The 14937-nt window shown below is 41.7% G+C and overlaps 1 protein-coding gene across 1 annotated transcript; it reads left to right on the forward strand.

Moving 5' to 3' along the window:
- The first annotated feature begins 7321 nt into the window (after nucleotides 1-7321).
- Nucleotides 7322-9074, forward strand: LOC123407954. Its single transcript, XM_045101200.1, has 3 exons — nucleotides 7322-7724; nucleotides 7821-8041; nucleotides 8481-9074. The coding sequence occupies exons 1-3, from the start codon at nucleotides 7322-7324 to the stop codon at nucleotides 9072-9074; spliced, it is 1218 nt and encodes a 405-aa protein (XP_044957135.1).
- The last annotated feature ends 5863 nt before the right edge of the window (nucleotides 9075-14937 follow it).

Below are 14937 nucleotides of genomic sequence, written 5' to 3' on the forward strand. Positions count from 1 at the left end.
CGGTTGTAATCGACCACGCAGAAACTGAGGGAACGCATTGTAGACGTGCCATTTTTGGTGTCGTGCATCATTTGTTTGACATTGTCATTGGCCGTGGCAACTTGTCCCTTGAGTATATCAATGGCGACGTGTACCAGGCTATGGACATCTTTAGCCTCGGCGCTCCGATTGTCCAACTTGAGGCTCAACACACAAAACTCCTGTGTGATTGGGTTGGGGTCGTATATTTGGCTTTTCGTTGACGCATTCTTGCACGCTTCCACCATGAAGTTGGTCGCCTTGGGGTTTCCACCACCAGAGGCAGTAGATTCAGTTGCGATGGTAGTGGAAAGGAGCATGATAGTGATGGCAGAGAAGAGGATGGAGGTCACCGACATTGTTGCCGTTGCTATAAGCCTAGTTGGAAGTCTTGAAATGTGTCGAAGTTGGCGAAGGTGGAGATAAATGGATATAGAACGATGAGTAGGGAAGAGATGGATTGATAAAGTGATGTGCGAGGGTTGAGATTTTTATATAGAAATAAGTGGAGGTTCAGAAATGCAGTGTGTTGCTTAGCCATAGATATACGAATTAATAGTGCTAGCTATAAAAATATATTGATCCTCGTTTTAGATCATCTTGCATTACAGTATTAGTTCCCTCAATATTCGCAAATATATGGATGCTTATTTTAGATCTTCCCCGTATAAACACACATAAAGTTCCCATGTGTTCATTAATGCGTTAAGTCTTGATTAAGTAGTATTGCCAAATAATTAGAGCCCGCATAATACGTGGACACAAATAGGTGGATCTTCATGTCCTCGCATTAATACTTCTACTAATTGTGCACACAGATATGTGGGTGTTCATTTTGGATCTCCTCTCATTAATACTTCTTATTTGCATTTGTGTGTTGAAGATATCCTTTTGCATAACTGACTTTCTATCTCTGTGCAACATTTAGAATCGATTATAGTGACCCTTAACATTTCAGTGATTGCACAAAGTTTTCTCTTTTTTTTGCAACTTTCAAGTTGTACATCTCTACAGCCAAACTTACAAATAATTCGTCAAGGTGCAAACATTTAGTTTCAAACTTTAAATGTCAATAATAAAAACTAGAGGGAATTAAAAAATTCCTAAAATGCGTGTGATTGGTTCCTCTTAGCTAAAAAAACTAGGAGTTGTGAATGTGGCTCAAATAAATATTTGGCAATTATAAGAACTCCAATTGTCATTTGGGGATTATTTATAAAACCCAACAGTTGAGCCACATACATATGACTAACCATGTGTGAATTGTTTTGTGATGGAAATAAAATTATGCAAGACCCAAATATTGGAAACCTTAAAGTCATCTAAAGTTTAAACGGAACTAGAAGGGAAATTGGGAACTAAAATAAATCTCTCAAATTAAGCTGACAAACCAAATATTTTAAATGGGCACCAAAATACAAATACCACAAAACTCGAATAGGAAAATAAGCCTGATTTGGAAAATGAGAAAAAATCAAGTGAGAATGTATACAGAGGGCTTAATACTTATTATGGCAGGAAATTTATTTCCATAAATCATAAATAAAGGTTTTGAACTTCTGGTAATATCCCAAAATAAAATTGGAGCAAGTTTGGTGTTGAAACTTATTTGAAATTTATACAGAAATGTAAAGAGAAAAAGAAAAAGGAAATAAAAAGAAAATGACCAGGTCCAACCAATCAAGCGAGCTAGCCCAGCAGGCCCAACCAATAGCTGCAGGCAGCCGAGCATCCCAGCCGCCAAAGTGGTACATGTCGTTTTATCTAAGGCGTCGGATCAACATCAAACCGCTAATGTGCGACCCGCATACCTCTTTCTTCTCTCTCCCTTTCACTACTAGGTGGGACCGCCCACGTCTTTGTCAACCTCTAGCCAAGATCATCACGCCCACGATCGCATCACGACCCAAGCGCATGTTGCCCGTTCCAATCGCCCCAGTGCACGCCCAGCCTCGTGGCCATGCCCTATAAGATCTCGCCCCGGCCTCATCTATTCACCCCACTCCACGTCCGACATTGCCGCCGGGTTGATCCGGCACAGAGTTGATTAGTTTATAATAGGTCCACATTTACAGTTAATTGTATGGCCCATTTCCAAAGCCGCAACCCATTTGAGGCACTAAACAGTGTAGTGTGCTCTAAATTCCCACCATAGTTAGTAATGTAGTGACATATTATCCTCATGAAACTTTGATAACCATTTTGCATGTACATATTTAGGAAAATAATTTTCCTTTATAAGGGTATTTATTTTGTGCATCATATTACCCACTAAAAAGAGGTGTGAATATTTAGAAGTGAAAATATCCATAAAAAGCCCATACTTGTAGGTTCTGGGGTAAACAGTGTCCCTTTAAATTTTTCTAAAATAAATTAAGACCGTCCGCATTCATGATGGCAAACAAAGAAAACCTTCACATCGTGTTTTATTTGACACATCATAGAGGCAAGTTCATCCGTAGCACCCAAAAAATATTGCCAAAGTGGGTACCTATTTAATTATTTGGATAATAATACTTCACATTTACTAACCTGATTTATTTTTAATAAATAAACCACGTCCATGCAGAAAATACACTAATTAAGTAGTACTACAATTGTAAGGGATTTTTTGTTGACCATGTCATACCAGCGGACGGGGAATATCATCAGGATTTCCTTATCGATTTTGGTGGATAGATATTAGATAGTTCTGGATCGCAAGAGATGTTATATATTGTATATATGCATGATCGTGTACTATATGTAGTAGCGTCGAGTTGTTCGACCAAGCACGGATCAAGAGATGTCACTTTTCTCTATATATGTTCATGACGATATTGTGTAATTAATGGTTCCTTCAATTGCTTACTAGCTAGCGTCGAGTTCTCTCTGTATGTAGTAGCTACTGTCGACCAAGCACGAAGAAAGCGAGGTCACTTCTCTCTATATGTAGTAGCTAGCTAAAACAATATGAAACTCCTAATAAAACGCTCGAAAAACTCTACCCCCCCCCTTTCAAAAAACACAAAAAAACCAGCGCCTGCAAGTTGCTGACGCGGGGCTGCCTTTTGATCTCGGTTGGTGTTACCAACCAGGACTAAATTTATTCCTGCCTGGGCGCCCTGCAACGGCCACGTGGAACACCTTTGGGTTCTGTTCGTAAGCCAACCGGAACTAAAGCTTTGGGCCTTTAGTCCCGATGGTTCTCTCGGTTGGAGAACCGGGACTGATGGCCCTTTTCCTACTAGTGGCATGGAGTAGCTGTGCGATAGTTGTTTTCTAGACAGCTTTCTAATCAACTTTCTTGCATACACATATATCAGAAGCAAACGTGAAAGTAAAATTATTGACACATAACATTATTTTCAATCCAAGTGAAGGTAAACAGATGTTACAATAACACAATTTCATGTAGAAAAACAAAAAATGGATCATTAAACCTGTATGATGGTAGCAAGGAAAAAGTTGAGATTGACCAACATGCCCACCGCAAAGTTTTCATCTAATAGCTTTTTCGCCTCCATACCAAGAAGGCCCAACCAACAGTCAATGAAAGGTTTGTCAACTTTCTCCACACAGGCGGGCAGCTCAGAAGATAGCAACCCATCATCGGCTCTGCCCTTGCGATCGTGGTACTCATTTATCATTGTGTCACATATGTTGAGGATGCTCACCATGCGGTTGTAGTCCACCACGTAGAAACTGAGGGAACGCATTGTAGACGTGCCATTCTTGGTGTCGTGAAGCATTTGTTTGACATTGTCATTGGCCGTGGCAACTCGTCCCTTGAGTATATCAATGGCGACGTGTACCAGGCTATGTACATCTTTAGCCTCGGTGCTCCGATTGTCCTACTTGAGGGTCGACATGCAAAACTCCTGTGTTCTTGGTTTTAAGAACCTTCCAGAGATACCCAGCCAGTTTTTATTGGTTTTGGGAACATAGAAGAAGGTTCCTAAACTGGGGTTTTTGTTACTTTTTTTTTCTTTTTCTGTTGCGTTTCTTTTTTCTTTTTGTTTTTCTTTTTGTTCTTAGCTTTTTCGTTTTTTGTTTGAAAATTTCAAATATTTATTGAAAGTGTAAAAATATATTTCTCATCTTAATTTTTCAGAATTTTAAAAAATATTCATGCTAGAAAAAATCTTGTTCAACATATTTTAAAACTTAAGAACGATTTATGAAACTTGGACATCTTTGGAAACTACAGCAAAATTCAAAACATGAATATTTTTGCAATTTGCAAACAATTTTTTAAAATCAGGAACATTTTTTTAACGCCAGGAGCTTTTTAGAAATTTATAAAAAAATTGGAACAAAAGCAATCGCAACATTTTTGAAAAAATCAAGCACATTTTTTGAATCTATGAACAATTTATGAAAATGACAATTTTTTCAAATTTGGAACATTTTTTAAAAATCAAGAACAATTTTGGAACATGAACTTTTATTTAAAAAAGTAACCTTGAAAATAAAAAGGAAAAAATAAGAAAAAAACAGAAAATGACAAAAAGAAAATAAAACGGGAACATTTTTAACTCGAAATAATGTAACTCTATAATTTCATAATTTGGCCCTTCGATGTGTATGATGTATTAATTTACTCTGTAATTTTGATATGTAATATTTGTTTAACATGTATGTTATTTACATAGCTTGTCCCTTTCAATATCTTTACTAGAAATGGTGCATCCAACCACCGGTCCTACATATGACCCGTCGAGCCCGTTGGACCATCTAATGAGCAACTGGACCGAATCTGAAGCTGAGAAAAGAGATAAATATGATCATGAAAGGCCAGTACTGGGCATCGGCGCGCCGGCGCAAACGAGCGCACCGTTAGATCTATCTATGCAGCAATTGTTTCCTCGATGCAACATATTTTGTTCAGATGCAGCAATTTTTGTCAACGGTTGCAACAAAAATATAGTTGTAGCAAAAAAAAATCTACGTGATCGTAGCAAAAAAACGAAGCTGATGATGCGTAGTAGCAAAACAAAATAAGGGTCATAGCAAAACAATCCGGTGAACTCGGGTTACAACTCTGATGAACGTGTATGCAACTTTTTTAGTGAATAGTTGCAGCAAAAAAATATACCGGTTGTAGCTAAAAAATAACACGGTTGTAGCAAAAAAATCTAACGAACTCGAGTTGCAACGAAACGTGGATGTAGATTTTTTTTAATGAACAAATCGTAACAAAAATAGAAAACGCTTGTAGCAAATTTTACAACTGTTGTAGCAAATCTGGACAAAAATTATTGCATACATTGGCAAGCCACAGCCCGCGGGTCACGCGCGACTGGCCGAAGCATTCGGTCGGCGCCCCATTACGAAACGTTTCCCAATATGAAAAGGGTAGTGGTCATGGCACAATAATGCACTTAACACGGTCGAAAACAAGAAAACAGGTCCACAACTTCAAGTTAAATAAGACGCCAAAAACAAAAAAAAAAAACAGGTTCACAACTTCAACTTAAATAAGACAGCCAAAAAAAAGGTTCATATATTTTTTTTTCTCCCATGATAATACGTGTTTTATTCATGTCATAAAGGTCAAAGTACATGCCACGTCAAGGCCGACATGAAAAAACTATAAAGATAGCATAACATCTTTGAGCTTCGCACCGACGTTCATTGGCTGCCTCCCGCACCACCAAAACAACCATTGAACAAAAAAATGATGGATCACCTCCTCATCCAAACTCGACGCGTCTCCATCGCTGATATGCAGCTTTGCAGACCTTCTTGGTGACTCACTAAAAATGGATCCCTAGCCATTGAACGGACCAGACAGGGGCAACCCATCGGACACATCATCGAACTCCATATCTGACACCCCACCATGACTAAGACGTCGAAGAAAAAAAGCATACTTGTCATCCATGAACCACGAACACAACACGCGTTTCATCTTTTAGATGTCGATGCAAACTACAATATGCACCCACTCCTGAACTACCTTCCAAGCTATGCGCCGACGCAGGAGCAAACGCCATGGCAACAGCGAAGCCGGAGGAGACAGGTCCATTGCGAGGATGCCGCCGTCCCGACGCCATCAATTTTTGAACTGGCTTCCAAATCCATTTTCAACCATAGGACTGATGGTCTCGTCAAGAAAGGATCCAAAGAATCATTATTCAGCGACGCCATCGTCGTCGCCGAAGTCAAGATGAGAACAACCTAAAAACCTAGACTACAAAAGACTAAAAAGGATCCACATGCGTGGATCCAACGGCTCCCCTCACCACAGACGACCGATGTCGTCAACGGAGGGGAGCCGTCGTAGGACGGCAGTGAAAGATTGGCTTCTGTGGCGGCGTCTAGGGTTCCAGCCGTCTGGGACGGGAGCAAAATGATCTCGTTACCAGGGTAGAAATTAACACGTACGTGGGATGAATACGGCCTAGGCAAACAGGTCCACAACTTAAGCCAACGAATTAGTTGGATGCAATAGAAACACATTTTAAATAGGGTGTACCATTGCACATCTAAATGACTAAACAAAATATGAAAGAAAAAAAAATATACGCATGAACCTCTACATAAGATCAATGATATAGGATTTAGATATGTAAATATTTATCTTACATCTAGATGTGTTTTAGCAAAACCGTTTCAAATACTAGCCAAAACCCACAACGACATAGTAATCTAAAAAAACTTAGAGGCCTATAAGATTGGCTTCTCCACTCCTCTGCTTACTCATCGAAAGAACGCACTGCCGGCTAGCAAGGCAAGGAACAAAGCGGCGGCGGCACAATTAACCACCCTATCCTGCCGCTTGTACACTTGCTCGCGTTCTAATCGTCTCTGCGCCGATGCTTCAAGGTGTTCCCGCATGCATCTGTCTCCAGTCAAGAGCTTCCTTCTTGGCTGCCCTTATAAGGTACGCCATGCCGTCTGTGCTGCCCGGGGTTGAGTGTACATGGATCCGTGTAGGACTTCCTGGCGGCGGCGGAGCTGCAGCTGAAAAGTCGAGCATCCCCCACCGCCGGCGCTCCGGACGAGGAAGCGCTGCTCCTCCTCGAGCGCTCGCGGAAAATATCTGGTGACGGAGGAGGACAGGAGGCGCGGAAGACGCTGACGGAGCACCGCGGCGGAGCGGATCGCCGACGCCATCTCTCTAGACGGCGATGGGGTGACTTTGTTTCCACCTTCCTCCTCTAGCTGGGAGGCGCAAGGCGAAGGTCGGAGGACTGGAAGTGGACTCCCCTCCTCGGATTCGTAACTGAGCCGGAATCAGACTACAGCCACCACCATCTATATGTACACGGGCGGCGTTCTCCCAGGGAACGAGACAGCTAGCTAATAAGCAGCGTCCATGGCGACGGCGAGGAGGCGCAAGGCGAAGGCCGCCAGGGCCGCGGCCGCGGAAGCCATGAAGAAAGACAGGAAGAACGCCTACGATGCCATGGTCACAGCGGATAAGGAGTCCCGGCAAGCCGAAGCGGAGGCCAAGGAGGCCACCACGACGGCCGCGGCCAAGGCCGAGGAGTCCATGCAAGCCGTCGGCATGGCCATGGCGAAAGCCGAAGAAGCCGCCGTCATAGCCAGCGTGAAGGCGGAGGAAGCCGAGAAGGCAAGAGAAGCCTACCGCGAGGTGTGTCGGCAGGTGGACGCAGCGGCGGAGTGGGCGCAGTGCGAGGAGGAGCTCTTCGCCGCCCGGTTCCGACGCTACTGGAACCAACTCGTCGCCCGCCCCGGCGTCACCTTCCATCAAACCAGTAAGATGTATATCTACGCTCAAGCTGCATACATATATTTGACCAGTTAATTGCTCGTACTAACTTGATACACAACATCTGATGAAATCCATGTAGCATCGATCCCCGCCATGCGGTACACGCACCCTGCTCCCCATGATAGGCCCAAGGCCATGGATACCTTGCAGATCACGTCGGTGAAGATCGCAGCGGTCGACGATTGCCTGCAATGGCCGCTGCAAGTGTATGGCATCATCGCGGCACGAGATGTCTTGGATCACAAGCGCAACATTCTTTTCCACCGCCGGAGGGGTGATTGCCAAATAATCACTCAAGAGGTTAGTACGCTACGTTTACGGACTCTTACAGGCCTATTACAGGATAAATTTGAGGTAGCAATCTGTGATTGGATAAAAGGGGGAGGGAGGGTCCCACCCACCGAAAATCAGGGGGGGCGCAAGTTTAGTTGGTCGAAAGGTCCGTAAAATCTCTGTAATGAGGCCGTAGATGTAGCATTTTTGTTTTAGCTAGGTCTGCTCTTTTTGGCGCCAAACCCAAAATTTTAAGGTTTTACTTCCTCTGTACAGAATATCACTTTTGCTCCTCACTTTTACTTCAGCACACCTCACGGAGTATTTATAGTTTTAGTAGGCTAAACTTAGCCTACTAAAACTACAAGTATTTCGGTATAGAGGGAGTACCAATCAGCAGCTTTTTTTTGCTCTGCGGTTGAAGATGTTCTTAATATTTACATGGACAATTGCCATTCCCATGCAGGATCCATACCTAGCATTGACGGGCCCTAGTCGCGCCATTGCCGTGTCGAGGGACCTTTCATACATCGAGGTCTCGCTCAAGGTGAAGGGCGCGAGTAGAACTAGATCCGAGGACGGAGATTTGAGCGATCTAGTCCTGAGTTACGGGACCGGATTATGTCTCGCAGGCATTTACCCTAGCAGGCTCAGCACACTTGAACTCGAATCCAGTCACATTAATCGCTCCGTGGAGGCCACGGTCCGCATCAAAATCACCCACGGGTCATGGCCGGATGGTCTCCGAGGCGCGTTCACTGCCGGCATGAGCAGCAACAATGGCCTGGAAGTGGAGCTGCTCAATACCAGAGACGGTAGAGCTTTGCCCGTCGACTCTGAAGGTGTGGTCAAGCTCCAGCGCCGCGTCATCTCCGTCTACATCGAGGGGATGCTCAAGGTTTCCGTGGTGGCATGTTCGGTTGATGAGGAACGGGGTTTCATCGAGAAAGCTGAGGCAGTTTTCGAAGCAAAGAGACAATGTGTAAGCGTCATGGAGATTAACTTTGGGTCTTGTAGTATGCAGATTACCGTCGCTTGGTCCTGTTTCCGCCATGAGTAGTCTATATACTCAAGTTAATCTTATTCCATGGGTATTTTGTAGTGGGCAATGTTGATATATGGGTGTGGCCAGGTCTCAGTCGACTGAAATTTAACCAAGTTTTTACTTGACACTAGTAAACATGTCCGTGCAACGCACGTCTTGATCAAAGCAGCCCATTAAATTTAATATGAGTATTGGATTCTGAATTCATATTCTAGAAATTTAAAAAATAATAGAATACTATAGCATGATGATCTATGCCTCTCGAAAGGTCATGTTTAATACAAACCCCATTACTCATCATTTTACTATGTTATGTGAGGTTCAATCAGACCAAAAAGAAATCAAACCCATTTAGAAATCACAAAACTATGGTAAAGATTTCAGGAAGTTCTCTTGGGTTAAGGTGAAAGAAAAATGTGGGAATGTGAAAGAACAGATCTAAAGTGGACAACATATTGAATTAATGTGAAGATAACAATCGGAATCTAACTTTCAGTTCTAAAAATTATAAAATGTGTAATCTGAAACATGTAAAGTATGCAATATAAAAAGTGTTAGTTCTATAGAGCGACGGAAATGGCAACGGCACCCACATCCTCGCCGGCTACGGCACGACTCTCATGTCCCCGTCTGTTGCGGATGCACTCGGTACCCGTGTCAGTGCATAGTGGAACTGAGACTTCCGCATCCTCAACGGCGGTACGAACCCGTGCTTCTCCCCATTATTAATAATCCTGTTTTCTGGACCAACCATTAGAAAAACATAATATCAATTAAACAAACGGTTCATTTTTATCCAAGTCTATTCAGAGTACAAGTACTTACCTCAGCCTTTTGAGGATGTCTATATCTGGTTGGGTTTGATGCATGGACTTCTAATCTCCTTGCCAATCTTCCTCTTTATGGTTAGTAGTCCTAATTTTCATGTCTCACTTTAAACTCTTCATACTGCGATTCTATCTTGTTTGAGGCCAAACTTATCTACATTCACATGAGTATTTAGAGCTACAATTAAACTGAGAAAGCAATTGCACAAAATGATAGAAATATAAAATGATACATTTCTGAATACATATCAATCTAGTCCTTAGTAATGACCATAGCAGTTACTATATTTAGATGACAACTGAGGTATATCACGACGCTATAGGGGAAAAAGATCGCAAACTGCAAACCCAAAATACTTGAGTTTCCATGGTAACCGGAGTGACCCATCCTATGTGTAATTAAACTTCAAACTATACTTTAGAAATAAAATTATTCGATGCAGATGTCAAATACAGATACCGAATAGTCAAGTTACCTGGCATCATAGTAATTGAATTCACATAATGAAAATCATGGAAGTGCTAAGAAAAGTGATTCCATTAAGTATTGTGATATGAAATAGTTGTGCTAGCTAAGATATTTAAGTGGAAGAAATGAACACGGTTCCTTGCAAACTCTATACACAACATGCCTGTTGTACGCTATTGAACTTTAGCTCCCCCTTCATCCATTTTAGAGTCCTTATGCCTAAAAATAAAAGCACATGGTTATTGTTCATACATGAAAATTTGATGGTTCTCCAAGGGGGAGAGGTAATCAAACATCAATTCAGGAGCTATTATCAATATGAAAATATCAAATAATAAGAAAAAAGAAAATATTGCTTACAAAAAATAATATTGTACAATATGAACTCATGATATCTGCATCCTCACTTTTGACACAAGTAGATCATCTTTTAGTTGGCAACTATTAACAAAAGTATTGTTAGACTGCAGATTAAATCTATTTAATTGTTTAACACGTATGGACGCACATCCGAACTGCAAAAGAAAAGGAACAATAGTTGGTGCAGCTAATTGTCGCACCTGCATCTATGTGTAGAACAGAAAACAAATTTAGTATGAAAACTGACTACTCATTTCTCCTCAAACCAAATAAAAATGAAAGGATCATGGCCATATTTCCTCCTATTGACAGGTTTAAATTGCTGTCAAAAAAGAGAGAATAGACTCACTTGATTGAGCCATGAACGACCAAAGAATACAGCTGCAAATACTTCAGGAATAAGGGCACAAGCATGGTGTCATACATGATTTGTCCAGTTACAACTTACATGGGGATTGGGAAGCGCTAATAATTGGGCAGTTTCATGGAGTTGCATCCAGCCACCTAACCAACCTGCATGGTTAATCAATTGAGCATAATTTTGGGGGAAACCAAACCTTGGCCCCAAAGCCAAAACGCAAAATCAACACAAACAGAGCAGAGGAGGGCAGAGGAGAGGAGACGGGGAACGGGATGGAGGCGCGAGGTTCGTACCGAGATCTTGTCGGCGAGGTGGGCGAGGTCGTGGAGGCCACCGGGCTCGCCGTCGCTGTTGCCGCGCGAGTCCCCGCCGCCGCCGCTCTCGAGGAAGTCGCCGACGAGCATGGCCGGGTCCATGTCGCTCTCGTGGCTCCCGTGTTGGCTCGCACTCCCGGGCATGTCCCCCCTCCCCGCGTCCGCAGCCACAGGTGCCCCACCGCGACAGGCGACCCGCCCCTCGGCGAAACTCTCGCCGTGGACGGCGGGGCCCACCTCCGCTGCGCCGCCTCCACCACCGCGCCCGGCGGCGACAGCGCCCCGAACTCCTTGGCCACCAGCATCATCCTGCCCCGTCGGCAATGGCGACGATGATGGTGTGACGTTTTGGTGCACTTCGGCGAGGTCGGCGTGCAGGTAGGATATGGTGCTGGTGGCGACGGAGGTTAAGAGGATGTGGGCGCTAATCACGGAAGACAAGTGCAGGATGCGGATGGAGTTTGGTATTCTCCTCTGCGGTGGAGTATGGTCAGCCAATGCTAATTGCTAAGTCCACCCAGTCGTGAGGTGCTGATTAGTTCGTGTGTGTTGTGGGGCGTTTTACGGGGTGCGCGTTGTGAAATTCTTGTTTGCTTGTTTATTAGTAGTATAGATATAGATAACATGCAAGAGAGAAAAATAAATAATTAAAAAAAAAACGGATCTTAATGTAAAATCTCACGGATATAGCATCTAAGTCTCAGTCTTAGCAAGAATGTTGGTATATACAGTCTAATGTTGGATTTTATTTTTTTGCCGGGAGCCTGATATTGGATATGTTGTGCTATAGTGTATAGTTAAACTTTTTACTGGTGGTATTTCACAGGAAACACCCAGCAGAAAGAATAGAAGATATATATGAATTTCGCATGAATTTAAAGGGAATACTTCGGTTCGTGCCGAAAGTAATGACAATTTGGAAATTTTGAAGATGAAGATGGGCATGTCACTGAATCAGGTTTTTCGGGTGTCTATAGTGATTGAGTTCGCAGCCCAGACATACATATTGCTTTGTTTGCATGCAGAAACTGGTGGCCCAGCCGGTCCGTTGGATGGACCTCCTGAGGCCGAAAGCCCGAAACAAGCATATTTTTATCTGCAGCTCCGTCGGGCATCGACCTGCTGCTGCAGATCGGCCACCATAGGCTGGGGTCTGTAACGATTCACTGTACATAGGGTCATGTAGCTGTTCACTGTAGATAGGGTCCTGTAGCACGGTCAATTTGTCAGCAAATTTTGAAACAAGTGAACATATTTCAAGTTTGTGAACATTCTTTAGAAAAATAAATGTTTTTCGGAAACATGAACACTTTTTGAAAATTTTGTACAATGTGAAATTTAGAACAACTTTCAAAAACTGAACATTATTTCAGATTTCTAACATTGTTTTAATTGGGATCATTTTTTTAAAAGTATCAACATTTTCGGGAACATGATTTCTTTTCAATTTCCGAACGTTTTTGAAGTATATGAACAAACTTTGGAAAAAGGAACATATTCTGAAATTCTTAACAGATTTGGAAACGCTGACATTTTTGAAATCCAATAACACGTTTTCAAATCCAAAAAACAGCGATTTTTCCAAATTTTCCAATAATTTTGTCAATACACAATAATTTAAAAAAATAGAAATACAAAAGAATTAGAAAAAAATACAAAATAACCAAAAAAGTATTAAATAAGAGACACAACAGAAAAATGAAAACCCGTTCAGTAACCTTCTCGAACGTTCGCGAAACATGCAGAAACTTTACAGAAGTTTCTCGAGTAGAATCAATAGTGCATAATGGATATATTAAATGGGCCAGCCCAATTTAGTTCGATAGTTCGCTACCTGTGTGAAATAGTGGCAAATCTGTCAAAAAGTGCGACATATAGGAGTTTTCAGCATATCGACCTAAGTTTACCCCCTTTGAATAAGGTGTTGTCCCATTCGGCCTTGACAATAGCAGCTCCCCCACCCTCGCCCGTTGGTAAGTAGAAACTGCCGGCACAGCCCGGTCGTTTATTAGACTTCCTGAGGCCGAAACAAGCAAGCATATCCGTAGCCAGTCCGGCCATTGGCGATGTAGATCAGATACTCTATAGCGTGCCGCTACAGAACGGCTACCGTAGGTCGGGGCCTGTGATGATTCAATGTACTATGTAGTTGTCCACAGCACATAGGGTCAAGTAGCTCGGTCAATTTTTCAACAAATTGTGAAAGAAGTGAACATATTTCAAGTTTGTGTACATTATTTATAATAACAAATGTTTTCTGAAAACATAAAAACTTTCTGAAATTTTTGAACAATTTTAAATCTAGAACAAATTTTCACAAAAAGTTAGCACTATTTTAGATTTCTAACATTCTTCTAATTGTGATCATTTTTACTAAAAAAATAGAAACATTTTTTAGAACATGGTTTTTTTTAATTTCCAAACATTTTTAAAATGTATGAATGAATTTCAGAAAAAGAAACCTAATTTGAAATTCTTGATACAATTTTGAAATGTATTCATGTTTCAATTTTTGAACATATTATTAAAATATGAACACTTTTGTAAATTCCAAAAAACTATGATTTTTTTTCCAATTTTCCAACATTTTTTGTGATTACAAAACAATGTTTTAAAATAAGAATAAAAAGGAATCTAAAAAAAAATAACCCAAAATTATTAAATAAGAAACACAACAGAAAAATGAATATTGGTTCAGTAACCTTCTAGAAAGTTCACGAAATATGCAGGAACTTTAGATGATTCTTCAAACCGGGTCTTATAGATTCAGTAGTGCATAGTGGATCTATTAAATGGGCAATTTTATCGCAAGTGCGACAGCTAAGATTTTATAGCATATCCCCCTTACCTTTACCCCCTTTGAATAAAGTGTTGGCCCATTCGGCCTTGATAATAGCAAGCATATCTCCAGCCGACCAGGTCATTTGCTATGTATTCTTCCGTCCTATAATTCGTGTCTTAGGTTTGCCTAGAAATGAATGTATCTAAATACTAAAACATGATTAGATACATTCATATTTAGAGAATTTTAAGATAAGAATTTTGGAATGGAGGAGTAGATAAATATATCAGATACTCTGTAGCCTGCCGCTGCAGAACAACTACCACTAGTAGAAAAAGGATCTTTAGTCCTGGTTCGGTTGGGCCATTAGTCTCAGTTCTCAACCGGGACTAATGCTGGCCCCGGTTCGGTCCCGAACCGGGGCTAATGGCCTTTCACGTGACGGGGCTGAGAGCGATGGGGAGGGCTATTAGTCCCGGTTCGTATTACGAACCAGGGCTATTTCATCGCTTTTTTTAAGCAATTTTTGGGTTTAAGGTTTTGCACTAAATTGAATGGGCTATTTTGCTGCCCCTATTTTCCCATTTATTTGTTACATATATATTGCACATCGTCACGAATATATTACATCATCTCATCCGTCGTGCTTTGTCGAACATATTTACAAAATGTAGGCACGAGTTACGTGCACATATATGCATCTTTTTTACACTATATCATTTCATATCATTTCCGTTGAATGGCAATAGTATTCTAGTCGATCAT

Source organism: Hordeum vulgare, chromosome 7H, assembly GCF_904849725.1.
Source record: "Hordeum vulgare subsp. vulgare chromosome 7H, MorexV3_pseudomolecules_assembly, whole genome shotgun sequence".
Classification (NCBI taxonomy): domain Eukaryota; kingdom Viridiplantae; phylum Streptophyta; class Magnoliopsida; order Poales; family Poaceae; genus Hordeum; species Hordeum vulgare.